Below are 24344 nucleotides of genomic sequence, written 5' to 3'. Positions count from 1 at the left end.
GTACCAATTATGTACTGCATAAGCGGTACAAAAAAGGCGTACGCCTCCCGTTTTCAACAAATCTGGGGAGAGACCGATGTCATTCGGGATGATGGTTAGCTAGGAGCGTGCTTTGCGGTGAAGTTCATTCCTAAGAGTGCTGTTTCTTTCCGCCCAGGTGTGCTGCGGCCAGCTTATTTCACATCGCGAATTGCAGCGCGTTGACCGTAACAGCACGTGCGATTTTGTTTAGAGTGCCTTGATCAATAGACCTCTCCCGGTTTGTAAACAAATGACGTCAAAGTGTTAGATAGCGCCACCAATTTGGTAGAGTTGAACTACGCTCGAAGCATGATGCGAACAAGGTCGCGCACGAAAGCAACGGTCTTGAGGGGATTACGATGGTTCCTGAAAGGGACGCGACCTTAGGTCCTACCGCTAGGGGAGCTATCAGTGCATAAATCGAAACGATGTCCCACATGGATGCTCATCGGCATCCATGCTTTTCCCTGCTTTTCTTTCAATAGAAGGCAGCGAACAAGTGCCCATTCGTGGAACCCAGCCCTCCCCTTCAGATTTGTTTCAGTTTCAGTCTGTCTACTAACGTCATGATGACGTTTCTCGGGTAGAGGTCTATTGTCGTCAACGAAGACGCAAAAGCGTGGTTGAATAAAGAAGAAAGAACGAACGTCTACAGACGGGATATGTCATTAATATATAGCAGACGAACTTAACGGAGTCATTATGGCGTCCCCACACGGCGCCCCCTGGCGCAGAACTTGCGGTTGTACATCAGTTGCAGTACTCTGAAGCTATTCAGTGACCCTACTCAGCACGTATCGCCTGTCGTCATATCTCCGTCAATCATATTTCCGTTTATTGACCATTTACAGTCCTCTCCCTTTCTCGTATCTCACTCTGTAACTCCTCCTCTCCTTATTATCTTCCCCTACCCCTAAGGGATCTCTGTGCGCCTCTATCTTCTCGGACAACCTGTTGATGGCCTCCCTCTTTTCCGGGTCCTGCAGGCAGGGCGGCGGTTTCGGACCGTTAACCGAATCGCACACCAGCTGCAGCAGATCCGACTGCGCCATTCCCTGCAGATCGTCCGTGTGTTCGTTGTTCACCAGGATCCAGGGCACGTATCCGTGAGGCGGATCCAAGTTCCACGTCTTACGCCCCATTTCCCCCTGCAGTTTCAAGCCCCACTTGGAGGTGGCGCACCGTTCGATTTCGTCCCAATTATTCGCGATGGCGTTCGCGCACTCTTCGCCGGCCTTTTGCGGTTCGCTCGCCGAAGACATACACGTCACAAACGCCAGGAGCATCACCGTGTCGTTGTAGATCTTGGAAGCGCAAGACTGGACGACGTTCCCGTAACATTCCTCGGGGCCATGCTGGCAGTTGTAGGTTACCTTGCGGCGACTGAAGAGTCCTCGACGGTGGTCTTTCCCCTCCGGAACTTCTTCCTCGAAGGCGTTGCCGAAGGGCACCAGTTGGACGTCCATGAGATATCCCAGCCGGAGGAAGGCGGGCCATAGCTGCTCGGTGATGAAAGCGATGCTGTACGGGCAGAGAGACTCGTAGAACACTTGAATTTTGGACGTCTTGCGGATTTTGCTGAAGTCGAATTTCTTTGAGGTGACCGGTGGGGCAGTGATGGTGAGGGTGACGGCCAGGCAGAGGAGCAGCCGTCGAAAAGACGGTGAGGTTATCGAGGAAGACATTTGTGCGATGAGGACAGCGGGGGCGTCCGGCAGGAGGGGGCAAAATGGGAGGCGAGCGAGGAGTCACATTGTTTTCAGGACGTTCGCAGGTGGTGTAGGGATCATTGTGACGATGTTGATTACGATGGCGATATTTGTGTCGGAGTTTTGTCCTCCTCGTCGCGTGTATTTATTTCGTTTGGTAAAGTATGGTTGCTTGGTAAAAAGTATATAGTTACGCCACCGCAAAACCTGTGCAAGCAGGGAAAAGAATAACGGGGCTGTACCGGCAGCATGCTCTGGTGGTGATGGTGGTAGTGATGGTGATGGTGGTGCACTCTTAAAAATGGTGGTGGTGGTGGTGGTGATAGGCACTCTTAAAAATGGACTTCACCGCATAGCACGCTCCTAGCCAACCATAATCTCGAATGATATCGTCATCTGCCCTGGTTTGTTGAAACAGGGGGCGTACGCCATTTTTTGTGGCACTTATGCTGTTTATAATTGTCACAAAAAAGGCGTGCGTCTCCCGTTTTCAACAAATCCGAGCATGTAACGATGTCATTCGTGATTATGGTTGGCTAGGAGCGTGCTATGCGGTGAAGTTCATTTCTAAGAGTGTCGTGCAACTGCTTGCCGTAGTATGCGAAGCTCAGGGGGCAATGTCACGACTATAGCAGCGGGGGTCGTGTGTCCTGTGCCGACTTCACAGAGAACTGTGCCGGCATTTGTCTTATACCCTAGCCACACGGCAAACTTCATGCAATAAACCGATTACAGTAACGTCTCTTCCTAACCAACCATCATCTCGAACGACATCGTTCTCTCCCCCCATTTGTTGAAAACGGGAGGCGTACGCCTTTTTTTTTTGTGACACTTATGCAGGGCATAATTGTTTTCAACAAATCACGGGAGAGAACGATGTCGTTCGAGATGATGGTTGCTTAGGAGGTGAAGTTACTGCCGTGTGGCTACACTCTAAAAACAGAGCTTCACCGCATAGCACGCTCCAAGCCAACCATCATCCCGAATGACAACGTTCTCTCCCTTGATTGGAAAACCTCAGACAGCATAGCCAGGGGTACACTCTTAGAAATAAACTTCAACGCATAGCACGCTCCTAGACAACCGTCATCTCGAATGGTGTCCTGGTCTGCCTCGATTTGTTGAAAACGGAAGGCAATTTTGAACCGCATAAGTGTCACAAAAAAGCGTACGCCTCCTGTTTTCAACAAACCAGGGCAGGTAACGATATCATTCGAGATTATGGTTGGCTAGCGTGCTATGCGGTGAAGTTCATTTTTAAGAGTGTGCATTCAAAACTCATCACGTCTCAGTCTTCCGTGCACAACTCTCTGGGTCTGGTCTTGCGTTCTTTCTTTTTTTTTTCTTTGCGCTTTGGACATGGAACATGACTTTACCCGCGAGAGACATTCCCACGGGACATTCTAATGGGAGGAAAGGAAAACGAAAGGAAACTTCCCATAGGGTGCAAGGACGCGTACTGCGCATTGAAGCAGACGACACCTTTGTCGTCTGCTGCAATGCGCAGTACGCCACTCCCTGTATTCCCTCCCTGTAGCAGACGACACCTTTGACCTTGTCGTCTGCTACGGAATATCTTGTAGCTGAGCCGCAGGATATTCGCCAGGGTTGGGAAATCCGTGGCATTGTGCTCACGGCAGCAGAATAAAGCTGTGACGTTCAGCGCGTCCTCCTCTGGAGTACTCTGGGGAATGTCTTTCGCGGGAAAACTCGGGACGTGAGACATCCAGAAAGGTCGTGAGAAGAAAGAATGATAGAATGACCTGCATGAAATATTGACCCAAGTTACTTCCATTTGATGCGCGACAATATCCATCAAATGATTCGTAGCGATAAAACCGCATCAAACGTAATTTACCTTTTATAAAAAGCTGGATAGATCATAGGTGAGTCAACTTGTAATAGCAGTCGAGAAGAAATTTATTCAAATTACACAAATTTTGTTACATTTCCCAGAAACAACCACTCAAGTAATGACGTCTCCCATAAAACAGGTGGCGCCTCCCAAACAAAAACGTTAAGCGTTAAATACTCCGTGAGAACACCTGCTTCGTCATTCTCCTAATCTCCCAGGCGTCATCTTCGGAGAAACATAAACTAACAAAACAGCTTCAGCCAGCTATCGTCACACAACATTGATACTAATATAGGCGTCAATATGCGTCGTAGACTGCTAATAAGGTAGAGAAGTCAAATCGGCCACCATGAAATATCGGTTATCTTAAACAGTTATTGCTATTCAGCCTTATCATCTTTCGTACAAAGCCTGGGCTTTACTTTCAGCAGACTACAAATGAGAGACATAAAATTAGTACGCGCCAGTCTCGTATACTCATCACTGAAAATACCGTTGACAACGATATGAGGTACAGATGTCACATACTCGATCGAGGTCTTGTATCCCATTTCTATCAGCAAAGTCTTTCCGTGGGCACTAACGGCACACTTCTTGATCAAACCCCATTCTAGGCCAATCCTAGCAGCGCACTGCTGTCCCGCTCGATAAGGCAAAGCGGCAGACATCATGCACGACACGAACGAAACTTGAATTGACGTGCGCCTGTAGAGCGCCAGAGCACAGGCTTGCACAATGTTGCCTTTGCATTCGTTTTCTCCGTGCTGACAGGATATGGCTTCTGTCACGGTACCGTTCTCGTTCGTAATATTATTCCTGTGAGCGTTTCCGTAAGGATACAGGGACACCTTCATGTATCTGCTGAGCTTCACGTACGTCGGCCACAACTGCGTCGTGATGAAGTTGATGCTGAATGGGCACATGCATTCGTAGTACACTGCGACGGTCACTTTCGTTGGTGGGGGTCTTGGTCCTGCATGGATGAAACCAGCTTCCAGCAGAACGACGCAGGCAACGAAAAGCGAAATACCCCGCATGGCGTTCCCTTGGCAGTTTCCGTAAAGTATATACACACGTTGTTGCCGAGCTGGATCGCGCCGGGCAGTGTAACAATAGAGATGTGACGAATGATGCAAGTGGAATGATTTGTACTGCAGGTGGCATCTTAATGTCAGCAGGTGAGCAAGAAAGCTCAAACAATGGTTTGATCTCGAAGGCCAACCTGGCGAAGTTGCCGTTTTTTCCTCGTGATTTTATAGCATGTGTTTTCCACCGAGGAGGTCCGACCAAGAATCAGAAGTCGCCAGAATGTGGCAGCTAGAGTAAATGCCCTTAAATTTCGCGGCCCCAATCTTTCGCGAATAGCGTAACGCATCTGTTGACGTATTTCCATCTATAGTAATTGCCTCTTTATTCGCGATTAAAGTTTTTCGCGATCTTTTATTCTTCTTTCTCTCTCTCTCTCTCTCCTTCTTTCTTTTTTTTTTTTTTATTTTGCGGTCGCGAAGTTTGCGAAAATTAGTACATCGCGAATAAAAATTCGTTGACTATTCGCGTCCACTAAATAACACGGATTCTCGATGCTACAATTTGTGGCTCGATTGGACGAGCCCAAAATTGTCCGGACCGTATTTAATAGAAGCGACATTGCATATGTGCTCGTGCTGTAAGGCAGTTGAAATGCTTATCGCTAACCAATTGATATATAACATAACATACACGATTAATATTTATTATGAATTATAAATCTATTGTTTTAAATTTTTTTTTGTTTTTAAATCTATATCCAGCATTAGTTTTTGAAGAATCGAATCTCGCTATACATTGTCGCGTGCCCTTGCCCCTGGCGATGAAGCTTCCCAATCATCATCGTAAAATAAAGTTGTCGTGTTGTTCGCGTGCCGTTAAAATTCGCGGATCTTTCAGTTCCTGAAATCGGCGAAAATTAGAGGCTCGCGAGTATTAAGTGTTTCACAGAAGAGATAAATGAAAGTAAGGTTCTCTAGGTTCTGTGTATACCCTGGCACAGTAACGGAATACTTTTGGCGTATCTGATCGGTGACGTGTACATGTGCACGCACCGATCCGAGGAGGGCGTGAGAGGGGTGGCCGCCCTCCCAAGAGGGGGCGCCGGACGACAGGGGTTCCACAAGCTCATGAGATGCGGTAATAAAGCGATTGCCCAGAGAGTTTTCACTGTGGAATTTAGAGTAGGTCGGCATGTTCGGTATTCAATACCCGTTGACTGACCCCCTTGCTGTAAAACATCGCACGTCGGTTTACATTTATGCAAATAAAGGTTATATTTATTTATATCATTCGGATCACAAAATAATACTATACAGTTTCTACGAAGATGTTACACACACTCACACACACACAGCATTACATCGAGAACCCGTATTGAGACACCAAGAAATAAAATTGTTCACCTTAAAGCAATTCCTCATTCTCTAATACATCAATAGATAGTGCGACTAGGCCCTGCATGGGCTTGGCTTCTGTTTCAGCAAATCGCAAATCAGCGACGTCAAGTTCGAGCGGGCACGGCCCGTATAGTAGCCGTTGTGTTGACCATTAATAACGATATGAGGCACCGCCCTGACGGGAGGAACAGCTTGCCTAGTCTTCCTGCCCATTTCCTTCAGCAGAGTTTTCCCATACGAGCTGGATGCACACTGGCTGATTAAGTGCCACGGTAAGCACATCTCGGAAGCGCACTGAGGTCCTGCCTCGTAAGGGTGACGCGCAGACATCATGCATGCCACGAAACCCACTTGCGTCGCTGTATCCCTGAAGAGATCCAAGACGCAACACTGTACCGTGTTGCCCTCGCATTCGCGTGGTCCGTGTTGACACGATATAATATCGGTCGCCCTACCGTTCCCGTCCTTGTGAGTCCTCGTCCTGGCGTTCCCGTAAGGATACAGCCGTACCTCCATGTGGTCGCCGAGTTTCTTGTACGTCGGCCACAACTGCTTAATGACGAAGTTGACGCTGAAAGGGCACATGCATTCGTAGTACACGTCCACAGATACATTCTCCGTTCGTGCTACATCGATGATGTCAACTTGCAGCAGGAATACGCAGGCGATGACGAGCGATAGACAGCGTCTGTACACCATGGTGGTTCCCTTGAGCGTTCAACGAATCATTCGCTGTAGCGTGTGTGTGTTTTTGTAGGCAAGCGCAAGGTCAATCGTATCGCTGTGGTGCAATGACAATAAGGCACTGGGTGACATCACCAGTGTTGTAAGCGCGACGCGTGTATTGTGGATTAAATCTGCAGGTGGTCATATAAAGCGAGGAGGTGAAAAGGAAGAGGGTATGAAAAGCCGTGTTATGAATTGTATTGGTAACAATCAAGGTTTGTTATACATATCTTCTCGGACTTGACCATGACTCGAGTGTATACTCGACATCTGCTGTTGCAATGGGAAGAAAGAAACATGCCTCTAGATAGACTATAGAAGGAATTTCTTAGTGTGTTTTTATTTACTTTATTTTTTAAGTGTTATCATGAAGGTCGAATTCGGAAGTAGAGTTTAAAAAAAGACCTAAAGCTTGAAACTTTCAGCTCCCATTGAAGATGTTATCCGGAGTACGGAGAATGTGGTTGCCCATGCGGAAATTAAAACTATTTGCACCTAAACACGAATAAATGGTTTAGTACACTAATTAGTTTAGTACCTGGTTTAGGTTTGTACTTAGTTATTAGTGCACATTTTGTGCTTTGTACGTTGCTGGAAGGGACGAAATATTGTCATACATGAAGACCTTAAACACCTTGAAGACGTAAGAGGCGACACCGTGGAGCTCTGATGATGAGGCGAGTATTTCGAAACACAGAGTGATTTTTCTTTTTATTTCAAAATGCAATTCTTCAATTTATTTCAAAGTATTGCGTTAGAAAAACAATCATACCTGCGTCATCACTCGGAAACGAGCGATACGTAACGGACATTAGTCACGCGTACATGTAACGGATATCGTATGTGCACATTATTCGAAGGTGAACGCGTAGCAGATGTCATGACGTTTCGCTCGTGTGGCAGTATTGCTGCGCACAACCTTGGCTTCAATACATGCCATCATATCATGATGCCAAACGATGACAATGTCCGTGCAGATTGCCACAACAGCCAGCAAACATTTACTGTGTCGCACCTGCTGTGAATGTGCCTTCGGAAGCGGGTACGTTGATCTCCGTCGGTTCAGACGCTCCAATAGCAGACGGCATGTTTGTGGTGTCGTCTGCTGTGGCTGCGTCTGAGGCAAGAGGTATGTCTCTCGTGATTCCAGATCCTGAGTCCGTTTCAATTTCAAGCTGAGAAGTTGTGACTTCGGCTTCGAGAGTCGTCAGTTTGCTAGATGGCTCGATCCATGGCGCATCCGTGCCGCCAGACACAGACGGTTTTGTTGCTATTACATTGTCAGACAGAGTTGCTGGTTCTGCAGTGATGTCTTTGGACACAGATGATTTCACTGGCGTTACATCTGCGTTAAGGGATGCTTGACCGCCGTCGGTATTTTTAGATACAGACTCGAATGTAAAAGGATTCATGGTTACGGGGTCCGTGGCTACATTGTCAGGTGGTGCTGATAGGTCTGCAGACGACGAAGCGCTATCAGCGCGTTCTGTAGCAGACGACAAAGCACTGTCGGCGCGTTCTGTAGCAGACGACAAAGCGCTGTCGGCGGGTTCTGTAGCAGACGACAAAGCGCTGCCAGCGCGTTCTGTAGCAGACGACAAAGCACTGTCGGCGGGTTCTGTAGCAGACGACAAAGCGCTGCCAGCGCGTTCTGTAGCAGACGACAAAGCGCTGTCGGAGCGTTCTGTAGCAGAAGACAAGGCGCTGTCGACGCGTTCTGTAGCAGACGTCAAGGTGCTGTCGGCGCGTTCTGTAGCATACGACAAGGCACTGTCGGCGCGTTCTGTAGCAGACGACAAAGCGCTGTCGGCGCGTTCTGTAGCAGACGACAAAGCGCTGTCGGCGCGTTCTGTAGCAGACGACAAAGCGCTGTCAGCGCGTTCTGTAGCAGATGACAAAGCGCTGTCGGCGCGTTCCGTAGCAGACGACAGCTTCTCAGTCGCAGAACCCTCGGTGAGCATTCCTTTCTCTGTGTCTGCTGCGATTGAACGTTGTGTCGCCGACGTGATGGCTTCGCCGAATGTTCCAATATTCAACGTATCTTGGTGTGTTGTGAGACTCTGCGTTTGACTCTCAGGAACTCGCTTGGGTTCATCTGTCTGGGAAAAGAAATTTTGGTTCGTCGTTGCGGGGATATTCGCGATGCTTTCTTTCGAACCAGATGAACCGTGCTCTGTCAGCATTTTGTGTGCTAAACTCTCATTGGCTCGACTCTTTTGAATGACGACGAGTGGGACGGCTATGATGACGCTGATTATGACGACAGCAGTGAAGAAGAGGGTTAGCTTCTTTGTTGACATTGCTGTAACGCAAACAGAAAAAAATGAAAGTCTGACATGGAACAGGGGCGCGGCGCATAACTGCTGGAGCGAGAGTAGAGGTGCAATTTTGTTCGTCATATACCGCGGGTTTATTATACACCGTTGTACAGTTAACACAATCACTTTGATAGTTGCAAAAATTTGCACATTCATTGCAGAAAAAATATAAATATTCTTATTTCAATGACAAATTCTATAAATTGACAAAATACACGGGCACTGAAAAAGTCGAAAGATCAACATTCACAAATTTTGTAACAGCGCATAATTTTCTTTAAAAAAGTCAGTTTATTTGTCTCTTCTCTGCCTATAAAAATGCATGACAAATCACTCATCATCAACAACAATAACGTGCTTGCTGTGCTGTACGCGGTCCCGTAACATGTTCTGCAGGTACAGGGATTGTACTTTTTTGAACATTTCGTTGAGTCAAATGTTTGAGTTCGCTACATTTGACTAACTAACATTTAACTTACGCTTATCCAACCAACTTATCGTTATGTTACCACTGATTGGCTTTGTACTCAAGCGATGTATCAGCGCGTGGTGTTTGCTCGGTTCTTTTCGTCACGTAGGTTATCCAGGAAAGTCGTAAAGGTTGGACTATAGCAAGGACGTCAAGAACGAACCTCCGGTGCGGGCTTATCACAAGGTAGTGACAGCAAACACGAATGAAGATAATAAAAACTTTTAGGATGGGTGTACCCAAGCGCCTTGGGGCTCCAAAAAAATAACAGGTGGTCACTGCGCATGCTCAAATGTCGAACAATATATTGCTCAATGACTTCTTTGATTGAGTTTTTCGGTCATTATTACGATGTTTGTACGCGGTAAGAGATATCATTAAAATGCTTTCGACGCAATCATCGAGCCATTATATTAGCAATCACAACAATTATATTAGCCGTTGGCAGGCACCAGTGCCAAAATAAAAGTGCAGTCAATCAATCAATCGAGCATACCTGCAGGATAGAGGAACTGTAAAGGCTTGGCCGGTTGCATAGGCCTGTATCTATCTGGAATGAAACGTTTCATAATCAGAAACAGGATATAGGAACAGGATACAAAACAGGGCAAATCACGTATTAGTGAGCACATGATTTTTCAGCGACGTACTGCATGATTTGCGACAGATTAAAGACGCAAGTAATTAAGTTATACGCCATCTGCCATAAATATAGTAAAGCGCAGCGTGAGAACTGTACATTTGAGGCCGTCGCTATGGAAACTTTTCCGGTTCAATACAACTTACGATCACTATATATATTTTTTTTCTAATCTAATCTCTCTTAACAAACATAATTGCAATTGGCGTCATTCACGTTAAAGAGAAAAACTGTCGGGCATGCATGGACTGACCTTCCCAAGAGGTAGTTGCAAAGGATGTTGCATAGTTATTTAATTATTGTTGCTACTTATCTGTTCCGAACGAACGGCCAACAAATCAATATATATATATATATATATATATATTGATTTCTCTCAGCGATATCTCTTTATATATATATATATATATATATATATATATATATATATATATATATATAAAGAGATATCGAATCTAACTTGAAAAGGTGTCCAAACTCACCCATCTGTCCGTTCGTGTTCCTTTACTGCCTTGGAAGAAATGAGTACGTATTTCGGCTTCACGGGCAAAGCCAACTTCTTATCGCCGTGGGACCGATAATGGGGCAATAAGCGCTATAAAACACGCCGGATTAGCTTGCTTGGGGACAACGCCAAAGTTCCGGCCTATTCCCGTTTTGTATCGTCATGCAACTGGTACGTTTTCTGGCCCAGGAACATCCGCATGTGTCGGGGAGCAAGATATGTCGCGTACGATATTGCGCAGGGAACAAGGACCAGCTATGGAACCTCCGAGAAGCGCCGCGTCTCTTGTAGCATGTTTTGTCTATGCCCTTCAATCTCAAGTTTCCATTTTTGTATCGCGTTTGCGTTGGCGAAAGCGTAAGACACGGTGGCGCCACCAGCGGAGGTACTAAACAGCTAACGTCGAACACTCTCGAAGCTACCAGGAACGCTTAGAGACACCAATAAACGACAAGCGGGTGTTTAGTTATTCGCATTGATCCCTCCTTTTAGCTCAGGTGTGGCTTTTACAGTACACTCTTAGAAATGAACTTCACCGCATAGCACGTTCCTAGCCAACCACCATCTCGAATGATATCATTATCTGCCCTGATTTGTTGAAAACGAGAGGCGTACGCCTTTTGTGACAATTATGGACAGCGTATAAGTGTTACAAAAAAGGCGTACGCCTCCCGTTTTCAACAAATCAAGGCACATAACGATATCATTCGATATGATGGTTGGCTGGGAGCGTGCTATGCGGTGAAGTTCATTTTTAAGAGTGTTGTTCTTGTTGACCGACTGTACACTCTTAAAAATGAACTTCACCGCATAGCATGCTCCTAGCCAACCATAATCTCGAATGATATCGTTATCTGCCCTGATTTGTTGAAAACGGGAGGCGTACGCCTTTTCTGTGACACTTATGCTGTTCATAATTGTCACAGAAAAGGCGTACGCCTCCCGTTTTCAACAAATCAGGGCAGATAACGATATCATTCGAGATTATGGTTGGCTAGGAGCGTGCTATGCGGTGAAGTTCATTTTTAAGAGTGTACTGCGTATAGCCCATAGGTAGGTATGAAAGGACTTCGAAAAAATTGACGCACACTGGTTTAGTTGTTTCCATAGGCGTTTCTACCTACTTTTCCATGCACACACACACACACACACACACACAAAGAAAAAGAACGAAAGGAAATTAATTTCTTTTCTGTTCTCGTTTTACTTAGTGTCAGTTCGCACATTATGAGTACCGGGTTACATGCCAAAGTACGCGTGCTAATCCGGGTTCGCGTAATCCGTTCCAGTTCGACGTCACACTTAAGAATCCACTTTCACGTCAATTCCCGGTCACGTCTCTCTTCCGGGAACGCCGTAGACTTGAATGACAACTTCCGTGTTCTGACTGTCTAGCGAGCTGTGAAGAGGAAGGTCTACGGACACCTGCAGTGTCTGAAAAATAGAAGGACCAGTTAAATAAAAGAAAAGTTGCTCAATAAAGCAATGTGGTAAGGTATAAGTGTAAAATGCTCCACCCACCACCGACTACACTCTCAGAGAGAGAAAATGAGTAATTTGATGAGTTATTACAGCGCCTAGTCCCTTAAATTGCAATTACTCCCTATTTTAGTTCCCGACCCTGATCTTTACTCTCAAGCAATATAAATAGTCCCTAAACGGCGTATAAACTTCCCTGCGTTTAGTCCCCAAAGAGACTAACGATTGTGGCAACGCATCTACGCTCTTACAAAAAAAAAGTGGGTGTGTTTAACTCCTTTTTGCGGAGTACACCCTTTCCACACATATATCTCTCCCTTTGGAGTGTCTCTTCACTCTCTCACTAACGAGGGTAATGGAGAGTAATTGTACACTCCAAAGGGAGTGATATATGTGGGAAGGATGTACTCCCCAAAAAGGAGTTACAACATCCCCCTTTTTTAACAGTGTAGTCCGCAAATGAGATAAAATTACTCCTGATGAAAGAAGGAAGTCACTGGAAAGATTAGCCAGTTGCCACACTGCCCACAAGAACCCACACTGGCTAACCTTTCCAGTGACTTGCTCCTTTCATCAATATTTTTTTACGCACTTGAGGCTTTGTGCGTATTTGACCTGTCTACATGTTCCAGCCTCAGAAAATCAACTGCCATCATGCAAAATTACTCCTTTTTTAGAGTGCACTTAGCTATCATGTGTGAAAACACGTGGGTAGTACGTTGTTCAAATGAGTCCTCCTCCTCAATGACCTCAAGAAAATATGTCAGAAACACATTGTGATAAGTTGATTGGAGAGCACTGTTCGTCCTCTGTTTGTCCTGGGTTTTCCTCAGGCGCTTTGAGACATACGTCGGCACAGTTCCCTTAGAAGTCGGCCCAGGACGCACATTCCCCCAGGGCGTCAGTCGTGACGTTGCCCACCTCTGTGAGGCCGACAACGGCGAGCTCTTTCACCACCACCACCACCACAGAATGCTTCCGAGCCACCATAATCTCTCTGATGTAAGCAACAGGATGCGGTTGAATATGAAGAAGAAGATGCATGATGATGATAATGACGGCGGTGGTAGCTGTGAAGGGTGCGTTTTCTTATTCAACTCTGGCAACTCCGAGTTACTCTCAGCCGGCGAAAAATAGCCAGAGCAGCCAGATTAGCGGAAATGACGTCATAACTCTGCGGCGAAAATTAGCCAGAGTAGCCATGGAGTGACAACTCTACTCTGCTCTGCTCTGAAGAAGGGTAGCCGTCGTTCTGACGTCACACACAAGCTAGCAGACGACGATGCGTCGTCTGCTACCAACCGTCTTGTTGACAGACAGGGTGGTGTTCTATTTCGAAATGTAGGACTGGTTAAAAACTGTCGAGCATTTTCAAAACCTGCTAGAGTGCACGCATCTGCGTTAAGTTGTTAAACAGAGTGTCTGCCAGCACTTCCACATCGTCTCGCCCGTCAGGTCGCCAAGGCCAGTCCGCCAGTTTGAGGGCAGAGTAATACCCCAGTCAGACGGCATGCTCGAAGGACTTCGGGGAATTGTCATTTGCAAAAAATGACCTCTGACAGCTGTGTCAGACGGCAGCTCGAAGGACCTTTCTAAGAAATGACCATCAACGCGAAAGGAGGCCCCCAACGACATTTGAGGTGCAGAAAGGAGCAATCTCGACAACAGTGTTATGCCGTTGTACCCTCGCTACCTTCGCAGCTGAATGTAGGAAAACCTATAAAATGCGGATAATGGAGTGAAACTGTATAAACGTATTTAGATCCTATTTAGAGAAGTGCATATGGCTTCTGCATCTTGATTTGTGGCGCACAGACCAATTTCAAATTTCCACAGCAGACAGGGAAAACGAAATCGAAAAAGGGAGCCGGTGAGGGCAGTCAGTTGAGGAGCACTCCTTTCCCGCCTGTCTGGCAGGCGCCCCCGAACAAAGGTCATTTGAGAGTCCGAAGGCCATTTCTCGCAATTGACATTTGAAATGCTGTCTGACTAGGGTATAACTCTAGCCGTTCGAAAATTACGCTCAAAGGTGGCTACTCTGCACTCTTAAGAATGAACTTCACCGCATAGCACGCTTCTAGCCAACCATTATCTCGAATGATATCGTTATCTGCCCTGATTTGTTGAAAACAGGGGGCGTACGCCTTTTCTGTGACAATTATGAACAGCATAAGTGTCACAGAAATGGCGTACGCCCCCCCGTTTTCAACAAATCAGGTCAGATAACGATATCGTTCGAGATAATGGTTTGCTAGGAGCGTGCTATGCGGTGAAGTTCGTTTTTAAGAGTGTGGAGTCACGTGATGATAAAGGCTCTGACGTCGTTACCCAACTCCTGGCTACTCGGGTTGAATAAGAAAACGCACCCGAAGTTGAGGCGATTTCCTCCTCACACTTGCCTTTTTGTCTTTGTCGTATTGGATCGCTTGAGGATGCAGGACTTGATTGTGGTACGTCACTCTCGTGGGAGAGAGGGGAATATTGTGAAAGAGCACATTTTTCACGCTCGCTTTGTGCCTCTCTCCTTTGCTCAAATGGGTGACGGAGATTCGTAGGACGTTCTGCAACCAAGTGTCGGAAGAAAAAACTAATTTGCCTTTTTTTTCCCTTTCTTTTGAGCACGAATCTACCGGCAAAAAGAAAAAGAAAGAAAGAAAAGGAAACGTTTACCTGGGCAAATATGAAACTGTACCGGTCGTATATGTGATTTTCTATCGTGCCTGTGAGAAAAGATGAAGGACAAGTGAGAATTTTGCGGTTATAGTGGCAGTACAACCGAACAGATAATAATAAATCGTGCTTTTGCGATATCTTTTTTTTTTTTTTTCAAACGCACCTTACACTCTTAGAAATGAACTTCACCGCATAGCACGCTCCTAACCAACCATCATCTCGAATGATATCGTTATCTGCCCAGATTTTTTAAAAACGAGAGCCGTACGCCTTTTTTGTGACACTTATGCTGTTTATAATTGTCACAAAAAAGGCGTACGCCTCCCGTTTTCAACAAATAAGGACAGATAACGATATCATTCCAGATGATGGTTGGCTAGGAGCGTACTATGCGGTGAAGTTCATTTTTAAGAGTGTAGAGCAGCTCTCCAACGTGCATACGCACTCTTAAAATGTAACTTCACGACATAACAAGGCCAACCATTGCACATTATATCACTCCTGATTTGTGCAAAGCGCGAGGCGTACGCCTTTTTGTGATACTTGTGTGTGTGGCCAACAACGGCCGCACTCTAAAAATTTCACCGCATACACTCTTAAAAATGAACTTCACCGCATAGCACACATAGCGCAATTATGAACAGCATAAGTGTCACAAAAAAGGCGTACGCGTCCATTTTCAACAAATCAGGGCAGATAACGATATCATTCGAGATTATGTCTGGCTAGGAGCGTGCTATGCGGTGAAGTTCATTTTTAAGAGCGTAGCACGGTGCAGGCCAACCATGGTTGGATGCATGTTGCATGCATGCAGACGATTAGGGTGCTTCAATACTAGCTCCCTCTTCTCTGACAGAGGGAGAGCTACGGCATTCAGGCACCATACAGCCGATGAATACATTACCCCCCCCCCCCCCCCCGCCTTGTTAGAATTAACGGAACTGCATAAGTGTCACAAAAAGGCGTACGCCTCTCGTTTTTAACAAATCAGGGGAGAGAACGATGCCATTCTGGATGTGGAGCGTGTTATGCGGTGAAGTTCTGTTTTAAGAGTGCAGGCTATGACCAGGCTGCAAGTGATGGTAAAAGGATTTACTTACCTCGCGAAAAGCCGTCGTCGATAAAAAGCTCCCCTCGAGCAAACTCCGCCTTGGGATAAACGTGCAGATGATAGACAGCCTTAAACCTGCCAATCATTTCGTGAGAGAGGACTTCGTTCTTTTCTGCATGACGTCACACCTACCGATCGTGGGATCTTGCGAGGGTCGGCTGCAGAGGTACCACGTGACCCGCCCTCATGTGCACCAGCACCGTGGAATTTTCGTCGACCTCTCGACTCGTCGACTCTACGGAGCCTTCGACGTGTCGCGACTGCGCATTAGTGTACATAATATGAAGTACAATGTACGGGAATTGCTATGTGAACGTACGTCAAACAGATAATATGCGCTCAAAAAAGAAGAAAAAAAAAAGAGTGACTTTGGTTCTTTTGGGAGCTTAATGCATTGCCTCAACCGTTAGTCCCTTTCGGTACTAAATGCATGGCAGTAAATGTACATCACAGGATTGTACTCTTAAAAAGAAACTTCACCGCATAGCGCCATCATCTCGAATGATATCGCTATCTGCCCTGATTTGTTTAAAACGGGAGGCGTACGCCTTTTTTTGTGGCAGTTGAGTGGTTTGGTTTTTTGTGTGTGCTGTTCATAATTGTCACAAAAAACGCTAGGAGCGTGCTATGCGGTGAAGTTCATTTCTAAGCGTGTAGGACAGCAATTCACGCTTTGTCCTTGCAGTACTCTGTGTATAACACAGAAATTTATGCAATTTTTAGGAGTAAATTTCCGAGCTAGGGACTAAGCTGGAGAGTATTCGCAGTTTAGGGGAGTAGAAGCTCTAATTATTCCTAGTTTACTCCTTTTCTCCCCCTTCGATTGTCTCGGTACTATTTGTGTAATATTTAAATTGTTATTCTGAATCATAGAAAGTAAGTATGTATCTAAGTGAGGAAAGTAGTGAAGCATGTTAGATCCAAGTTGTATTGAATTTTAATGTATTTCATTCCTGATGTAGTACAACATTTGTTCGTCCTTATGCGTTACGTCTACACGCTGACAGAGATTAGTCGTAAACTTACCGTAGAGTATTCGTACCACTGATCCACAGGCAGGTAGTATTTATGAGTCGTTGCGTTCTGAAGAACATGAGAACCAAATTATGGTCTTATCTTAACTCCGTGCTAGAAAGATGGGCCAATTAAATTAGGGATAATGTTAACAGATAGGAAACGAGGCAACGTACCGGTTCAAGAATAGGTGAGATAAGCACGGCAGGCCCGATCATAAACTGCTCACTGATACCGTACGTTTCGCGATCCAGAGGGAACCTAGAAGATAAGATAACATTTGGTGCCCATTCGCGACAGCGGCTTCTATTAAGCGGGCGATCGAGGGGGAAAACAGCTACCTATCAACAATAAACGAGGCAGAACGTAAGTTTCGGTGTATGTTATGAACCGAATCTTATAATTCTCGTATCCAGTACTCCTTATGACAAAACAACATACGCTTACTCAAAGGACAGTGGTCGAATGAGTGTACCACCCTCCGTACTGATCTTGCAGTAACAGGTGTAGAGATACGCTAACAGTTGATAGCGGAGTGACAGTGCGTATCCAGCAGACGACGACAGCCTAGGCGCTTCTGTCTGATAAAGTAAAAGCAGAAAGGTTACACAACCCGTAGATGTACTTCATGAGTTGGCACTGCTCTAGCAATTCATTCAGCATCACATCGTGGCGTACCGAGGGTGTGGCAGGTGTGGACAGGTGCCATGGGCGCCAGGTGAACAGGGGCGCCATTATGTGGTCGGGTGTGAATGTCTCAGGTCGTGCTCTCAACCCGGCACATTCATAAATGATCTAAAGCACCCGCCATTGGAGAGGTTGTAGTGTGGCCCCTAGTGCGGACCACACGAAAACGCATCCCCCAAGGACATCATGTTAACCACGAGGTAGCTAAACTGGGCGCGTGACGTATTTGACGAGGACGGGGCACCGTGAGCAAACCGAACCAGCTCAGTGAGCGACTGTCACGGCCGAGACCAGAGCAGCCTAAACAAAAGGGAGATCCCGGTACCCTGTACGGTTACTCGAGACGCGACAGCACCATTTGAGGATGTTTAGGTAGAAAGCCGATCGCAGTCAGTGGGACTTTGAGAGCAAGAAAATCGACCCGACGAAAAGAGTTCGTATCGGGCGGACCAACAAGAGGGTCGACCTGAACCCGTGTGTCGGGCTGGGGCAGGTGTAAAGGTGTAGGGCCGATTTCGGCAAATTTTACACTTCCGATGTTGACGGCAACGAGCTGTACGAAGAAATTTTGGACTGCAGAATGTTGCTCGCGAGGCGCACAGAAAACAAAATATCGAGACCCGAAGAGCTTCTTGAATTTATTGTTCACTATGGAGATGAGAATGTCTTCCCGAACCTTCGGGTTGCGGTCCAGATAATGCTTACGATCGCGGTTTCAATTGCCAGCTGTGAGCAGTTATTAGCAAGCTGAAGCTGATACTTTCGTATTTAAGAGCATCAGTGGGCCAGGAAGTGTTGAACGAGAAGAAACAGAAAAAAAAAGGCTTTCAGTGACATTATCGACAAATTAGCAGCAGCAAAATCCAGAAAGGCTACCATATGACGTTAGTAAGCCATCTGCATGTGTAGTAGTTCTGTGGATTTCATTAAAGTATTTACAAAACATGACCAACTGTGTCCTCGATATATGTGCCTGAACAGACGCGCAGACTCACTGGTTGCCATGGGCGCAGGTACATCTAGATACGCCACTGGTCATTGCTCACAACACATTACAATATCGTAACATCATAGCCCATCATTCGACAACAACATCACAGCGCATCAGCATCATTGCCCATCATTCGACTTCAATATCATAGCCCATCATTGGGCATCAACTTTAAAACCCATCATTCGACTTAAATTTCAAAGCTCATCGTCCGATTTCAACTCAGCGTCAAATCTCGTCACCGGCGCCATCATTCAACATCAACATCACATCACATCGCAACCCATAATGTGATGGTGAATGATGTCCATGATTGCGATCATGAGTGAATTTTCGACCTATGGATTAATTATTGTCTATTAATACTGCCATTTCAATATTGTTATGTGTAGTTCTCGTTTAAGAACTGTAAACACAGGGTCTAGCGTTATACCCTTACATTGTATTTATGCAGCCTGGAGCTCAAGCTTAGCGGGAAGAATGCTGTCAGCTCAGTCCACCGACTACAAAGTTGATCCGACATTCCCTCGGTGCAAGCGTTGACTCCCACCTGGGGTAAGCACCAACGAAGGAAATACATACTAAGCGAGCACATAGACTCTATATTTCAATACAGTAAGGTAAGTCAGGAAACAAGATGAGTACGCAGATAAATAGAGACAAACTTACGAAGAATTTTGACTTACGTATGGGATGCCAAACATGTTGAACTCTATAACACCTACACACACAAAAAAAAGACATTTATTTTAAGTAAAATACGTACAGAATGCGACGATGATAGAACGTGATTCTAATCAGACACTCGGGGGGGGGGGGGGGGGGACGCGCTCACCGACAATGGCACGTTTCAGTTCGCCCCAATCCGAGTTGTCGGCCAAGTTGATCACATGACCCGTGTCGCGTCCGCTGGACGGGAACGTTGAACTGGACAAGATGATTTTCCGCGCCCTTCCAAGTTCGTCTAAAGCCCTGTAGTGGAGACAGAGGTCCTAGTGACAGATCCTGTAGAATAGGCTCTCGGTCTGGATGGATGCGCATTATTTGGTTCTTAAGACGTAAACGATGTTGTTGTAATGCGCGATCAGGACATTAGTGGACGGAGACCGATTCCGCATATAGGCCCAAGCTGCAATTGGATTAGTATACCACCTCTCAATGAGAACTCACCAACGGCATCTGCCAGTAAGACCTTTTAGCGTAGATTGAGAAGCTACCCATCAAAAAGAACTCGTTACAAGTTAAGTTACCGTGTGAAAAGTGTAACTAAGTTAATAACGAAGTTCTTCAGCCTGAAATGTAACTCGCAGTTACTGAGTTACTTAAAAAAAAAAAGAACGAGTTACTTCCAAGTTACTTCGGACACAAAATGGCATTACGCACCTTGAGTAGCCTGCGGAGGCGTGCAACACGCTTTGCGTCATTTCAATGGCAGCGGTTCTTACTTCCTGAATAAAATACTGTCATTGATTGAATATCACGTTTTATGGCAAAAAAATGCCATGAAGGAACCGGAGAGAAAGCAAGAAAATATGTGCACGTGAGTGAAAAGCGAATTAAAAATAACTTGGAGCTTAACTTAAGTTACTTTGGGAAAGTTACCTGAAAAAGGAACGAGTTCCTCTGAAAGTTACTACGGCGCAAAAGTACCGAGTTAAGTTACAAGTTACAAAAAAAAAAAAAAGGAACTTCGTTACAGTAACGAGTTACCTCGAACTCTGCCTTTTAGTGGTTGATACATAAAGCGACGTTGCGTTCACAATAACCGAAGAATATTAATGGCAGCCATTTAAAACGGGAACCGTACTTGACAGAGAGCGATCTATAGAAAGAACACCGGTTTGCGTCACCGACCTTCTAGTGGCATAGCTGTGGCTCCAACCGTAGATGTTATGCACGTCGTAGTGCCTGTACATCCTCCTTTCCCCCTGCGCTGAACTCATACACAATGTGTCCACGTGCAGTCGGGAACCGTTGGAAAACTTTGTCACGGCCACTGCGTGTGACAACATTTCTTTCTTATTGACGTTGTGTTCTCGAGAGATGTATTCTTTAAAAAAGAAACTGATATACTGACGCGAAACGTATGGCGGGTCGTCCCAGCGGCTTGTCGGGCACAAGAGCGGTTGGCAACCTTCTTCTTCCGTATTTTCGCAAGAGGCTCCGCTTGTTTTCACTAGGGCGCTCAGTTCTGCTGGTTCGTTCAGTTCCTGGATTGGAAAAACAATAACCGTCTACTAGTAGTCTAATAGTACAGTAGTTTAATATTTCCTTCGTATATTCCTAAAGCACTGTGCGCAACCAAGGCCCGCTAAGCGCATTTCCAAAAACGAATTCGTTGCCCTCCTTTCCTGATCCGTATTGTCTTGAGTGTCCCCTCCGTCATATAAAAATACGGGAAAAGAAATAGCGTTTCGTGGATCTTTTACGCGTGACGTCTCCTGCGAAGCGTGCTTTCACTGCCGAACGCCAACGCATTGCGGGAAAGCATCCTCCTGTACTCGCCATTGATTGGTGTGGCCGTATGATTCTACAGTGCAGCTACGTCTCCTTACCGGGTATTACGTATCGTTTATTGTCAGCCATGTTTATTGTTGCTGTGTTACATGTACTATATTACCTACCAAAGATAGTCCGTCAAAGTCTGTCGCGTTGGATATAAATTCCATCATGTGTCTCTTCCACCATGCCTGCGTGGAATTTTTCAAGAAATCGGGAAACACCGACGTTCCTGCCGGAAGTCCCTGAAAGAATCAATGCGCTATGCAATATGCTAGCAACATTTAACGAGTGAAAGGGCATACTTTTCCCACGAGGACTTCCTCCTTCTCAGAGACGAGCAAGCCGTAACCTTTCTTGATAAATACGTCGTCCTTAAGCCCATCCTCGTATGGAAGATAATCTGAATTATTACCCGTACTGATGGCAGGATTCTGAAAGATAACTTATTTATTAAATATGATGATGATGATGATGATGATGATTGTCTTTTTATGGCACTCGAGCGACTAAGATTATAGTGCTCCAGAACTCTGGTGATAACTGCGACTACGTAAGTAAGTAGGTACTGGGGCAAATTAGCAAACATTTCAAACTTATCTCCAAATAACCGGTGTAATAATTAAGCGACACTTTTACCATGAAGAGCACCACTCGTGTTCCCAATTTCCTGACTTCTTGGATGCCGGCGAAGTCATGTTTTAGAGTGAAAGCCTTGAAGTTTTCGGCAACGTCGACATGAACTGCTTCCTGTAATAATGAATTAACCAAAATGAAATATACGTACATCTCACTATTCAAATTCTCTCTCAATTCGAAATACTAATACAACATGACTGATATGCCGACAGAGCTCCATGTTGCTACATTTACTTCTTACTAGTCTTTCTATTTCTCGAACCGGTATAGTCCTATTATTATAGTATTATAGTACTATTAAGCAGGTATAGTCTACTTTTTCTCTTTCCTTGTCGCAAATTTCAAAGGAAGAGGGAAGATATAAAGAGAAGCAGCTGCCATTGGTCAGAAAGCGCTTCACTAAATTCATAACAATTACATAACGCAGGAACTCACGTTAGGGATATCAGCATCTTGAAGCTTTTTCAAAGCTGACTTGAGGTCGGACAGCGTAGCCAAGTTTCTGGCCCAGTGTTGATGACCCAATGCCCAGTACGGTGCAAAGAACGGATATCCAACTAACTGAAAACCACCGTTCCGTTTAATGTTCATTCTACACAATGTAAGCTCTCTCTGATACAACCTATATGAATTGAACAAAGCAGCTGCTGTAATTTCCGGTCGGGCGTACCAATTCTTTTGTCTCGGCAGTAACGTCCAACGGAGCAGGCATAACCCGTTAATTGACGGAAATTACGCTAGCTGTCACTGGTTGAACGACAAATTTGATTATTTTGCTCGCTTACTTTGTGATATAGCTGAACCACGTGTTCCGGAGTCGACCCAACGAAGAAGTACAAATCCAGGATTCCTCCAATCGTTGTTAGTGTCAACTTTCGGTCGCTCAGTACCCTGTACTCTAGAAAAAATCACGCTGCTTGAAGTAATTGCGCAAGTAATTGGTACATCCGCTTTACGCACCCATCGCGTTACTGTTCAAGATCAAGACACCAAACGTGGTTCCATCTCCTTTGAGGCTCATGTAGAAAGGATGAACGCCTGCTAGGTTCCTCCATTTCTAATATAGCAATCATTGGCATCAGTTGCAAATTAGAAAACGATCCAGTATGTTACCGTGTATTCACAGGAGCGACATCCTCGCGGAATATTCTAGTGGAAGAAAAAGAAAAAAAATGCTCCAGGGCACTAAATTCCGCCGCGTCTTATGTTGAGCAATTCGCACTGCGCTAGCAGACGACACAATCGGCACTGTCGTCTGCTACGGATTATCTTGTTGTTGTTGTGGCTGAGCCGCAGGATATGGTTCTGGAGGAATGTTGCTCATGTGAGCACACGGTCAGAGACGGAGTATTCTGTCCTCAGACAACGTTCTTTCATTTGCATGACTTCCATCGCTACATGTCTCCGTGTTGGAGGAATGTTTTGTTACCTCATTCGACGTTCCTCGTCGAGCAAACATGGCACCCGATCCTTTGTCCAGGACCAGCTCTTGATGCGCGTTTTCACCGAAGCCGTGCAGTTGTTCTGCGTTGTAGGGAAGTGTGATTTGCAGGAATTGGTCTGTCATTATTAGATGCCACCAATCCAACCTGCAGGCAGGTTAAAGAATAACGATGTCTATCGATATCGCAGTTCTTCAATGTCTATTTGAAACATACTTTACAGCAGAAAGAAAACAAAGTAAACAAAATTACATAGGGACGTTACATTGCCACCTGGTTGTCCTTACGAAGGACCCTTATCCTTGCGTAACCACTGCGCGTCTCGTTGGCAACAATCTCGTACATCAGCTGATGATAATTAATGTCCGGCATGTCTTGCAGAAGAGGAAAGGTATGCTGTACGGGAACTTCGTAACGGTCACCGTCTTCATCCTGAATCTGAAAAGACAAGAGATTAACGCATTAACGCAAATCTGTATGTTTACTTTAGCAAGCGATCGTGATACTTTGAGCCTAAGGATGTTTTCCGTGATGTAGACTGCTTGGACCTTGACGTTGTGGATGACGTCGCTGCGGAAGGGACTAGGCTTGGACGTGTCGTAGGCGAGACTGTAGTTGATCCCTCGTGCACCGTACGTGGTGTGACGATACTTGTAGCCGAACGCGTCATTCTTTAGGAAACACTTCGTCTCGTCGTTTTCTGTGATAGCTAGGCATCCGAATGCTTCGCAGTCTGATTCCTTCGGGTCTGTAATGGACGCCATCGCTATATCAAAGTTCGTTATATCCGATGCTTATTTCTCTGATGGTTGTGTAGCCACGCTTTATTTCGTCAGGAAATCGTCCATATGGGGAAACAATAGCAGCGAAACTTCGTGTGACCCTTATATTTGAATATGGAATTTATCGACAGCGCTATCTACCAATATTACTCACTGGTCGTAAAGTGCGCGTGTTTGCTGGGATCTGAAACCTACGCGCTGCCCGTTTCTGTTGAGCTGGTTCTGCTCAGTACATGTTTTCTTTTGAGCACGTACCGTTCACTATATAGGACGGCCTGCCAATATCACAATATCTTTTTTCGTTATATACAGTATTTTTGTCGCTGACACTTGCAAAGCGTTCGTTGTATCCTATACC

General features: G+C 45.6%; 5 protein-coding genes across 5 annotated transcripts; all 5 read right to left on the bottom strand.

Annotated features, from left to right (window-relative positions):
- Positions 1-835: 835 nt before the first annotated feature.
- Positions 836-1964, bottom strand: LOC135392660 (gamma-interferon-inducible lysosomal thiol reductase-like). The gene has a single exon (XM_064623380.1). It carries the CDS (start codon positions 1704-1706, stop codon positions 867-869), a length of 840 nt encoding a protein of 279 aa, XP_064479450.1. The 5' UTR covers positions 1707-1964; the 3' UTR covers positions 836-866.
- Positions 1965-3965: 2001 nt separating this feature from the next.
- On the bottom strand, positions 3966-4622 carry LOC135390541 (gamma-interferon-inducible lysosomal thiol reductase-like). The gene has a single exon (XM_064620236.1). The coding sequence runs from the start codon at positions 4620-4622 to the stop codon at positions 3966-3968; it is 657 nt and encodes a 218-aa protein (XP_064476306.1).
- Positions 4623-5922: 1300 nt separating this feature from the next.
- LOC135390884 (gamma-interferon-inducible lysosomal thiol reductase-like) lies at positions 5923-7044 on the bottom strand. Its single transcript, XM_064620842.1, has one exon. The coding sequence runs from the start codon at positions 6708-6710 to the stop codon at positions 6063-6065; it is 648 nt and encodes a 215-aa protein (XP_064476912.1). The 5' UTR covers positions 6711-7044; the 3' UTR covers positions 5923-6062.
- Positions 7045-7435: 391 nt separating this feature from the next.
- LOC135390883 (nuclear pore complex protein DDB_G0274915-like) lies at positions 7436-10896 on the bottom strand. Its single transcript, XM_064620841.1, has 3 exons — positions 10647-10896; positions 10021-10074; positions 7436-9039 (listed from the first exon to the last, which is right to left on the bottom strand). The coding sequence occupies exons 1-3, from the start codon at positions 10648-10650 to the stop codon at positions 7739-7741; spliced, it is 1359 nt and encodes a 452-aa protein (XP_064476911.1). The 5' UTR covers positions 10651-10896; the 3' UTR covers positions 7436-7738.
- Positions 10897-12001: 1105 nt separating this feature from the next.
- Positions 12002-22726, bottom strand: LOC135390540 (maltase-glucoamylase-like). The gene is made up of 19 exons (XM_064620235.1): positions 22723-22726; positions 22548-22660; positions 22198-22323; positions 21763-21873; positions 21429-21557; positions 21249-21368; positions 20702-20834; positions 20479-20620; positions 19460-19596; positions 19311-19345; positions 19064-19174; positions 17394-17527; positions 17123-17207; positions 16959-17015; positions 16065-16192; positions 15922-16007; positions 14819-14868; positions 14548-14709; positions 12002-12103 (listed from the first exon to the last, which is right to left on the bottom strand). The coding sequence occupies exons 1-19, from the start codon at positions 22724-22726 to the stop codon at positions 12002-12004; spliced, it is 1965 nt and encodes a 654-aa protein (XP_064476305.1).
- Positions 22727-24344: the final 1618 nt, after the last annotated feature.

The sequence above is a fragment of the Ornithodoros turicata genome, chromosome 4 (genome assembly GCF_037126465.1).
Source record: "Ornithodoros turicata isolate Travis chromosome 4, ASM3712646v1, whole genome shotgun sequence".
NCBI lineage: Eukaryota > Metazoa > Arthropoda > Arachnida > Ixodida > Argasidae > Ornithodoros > Ornithodoros turicata.
The sequence above is the reverse complement of the archived record's forward strand: the minus strand, read 5'-3'. Positions and strand labels throughout refer to the sequence as shown.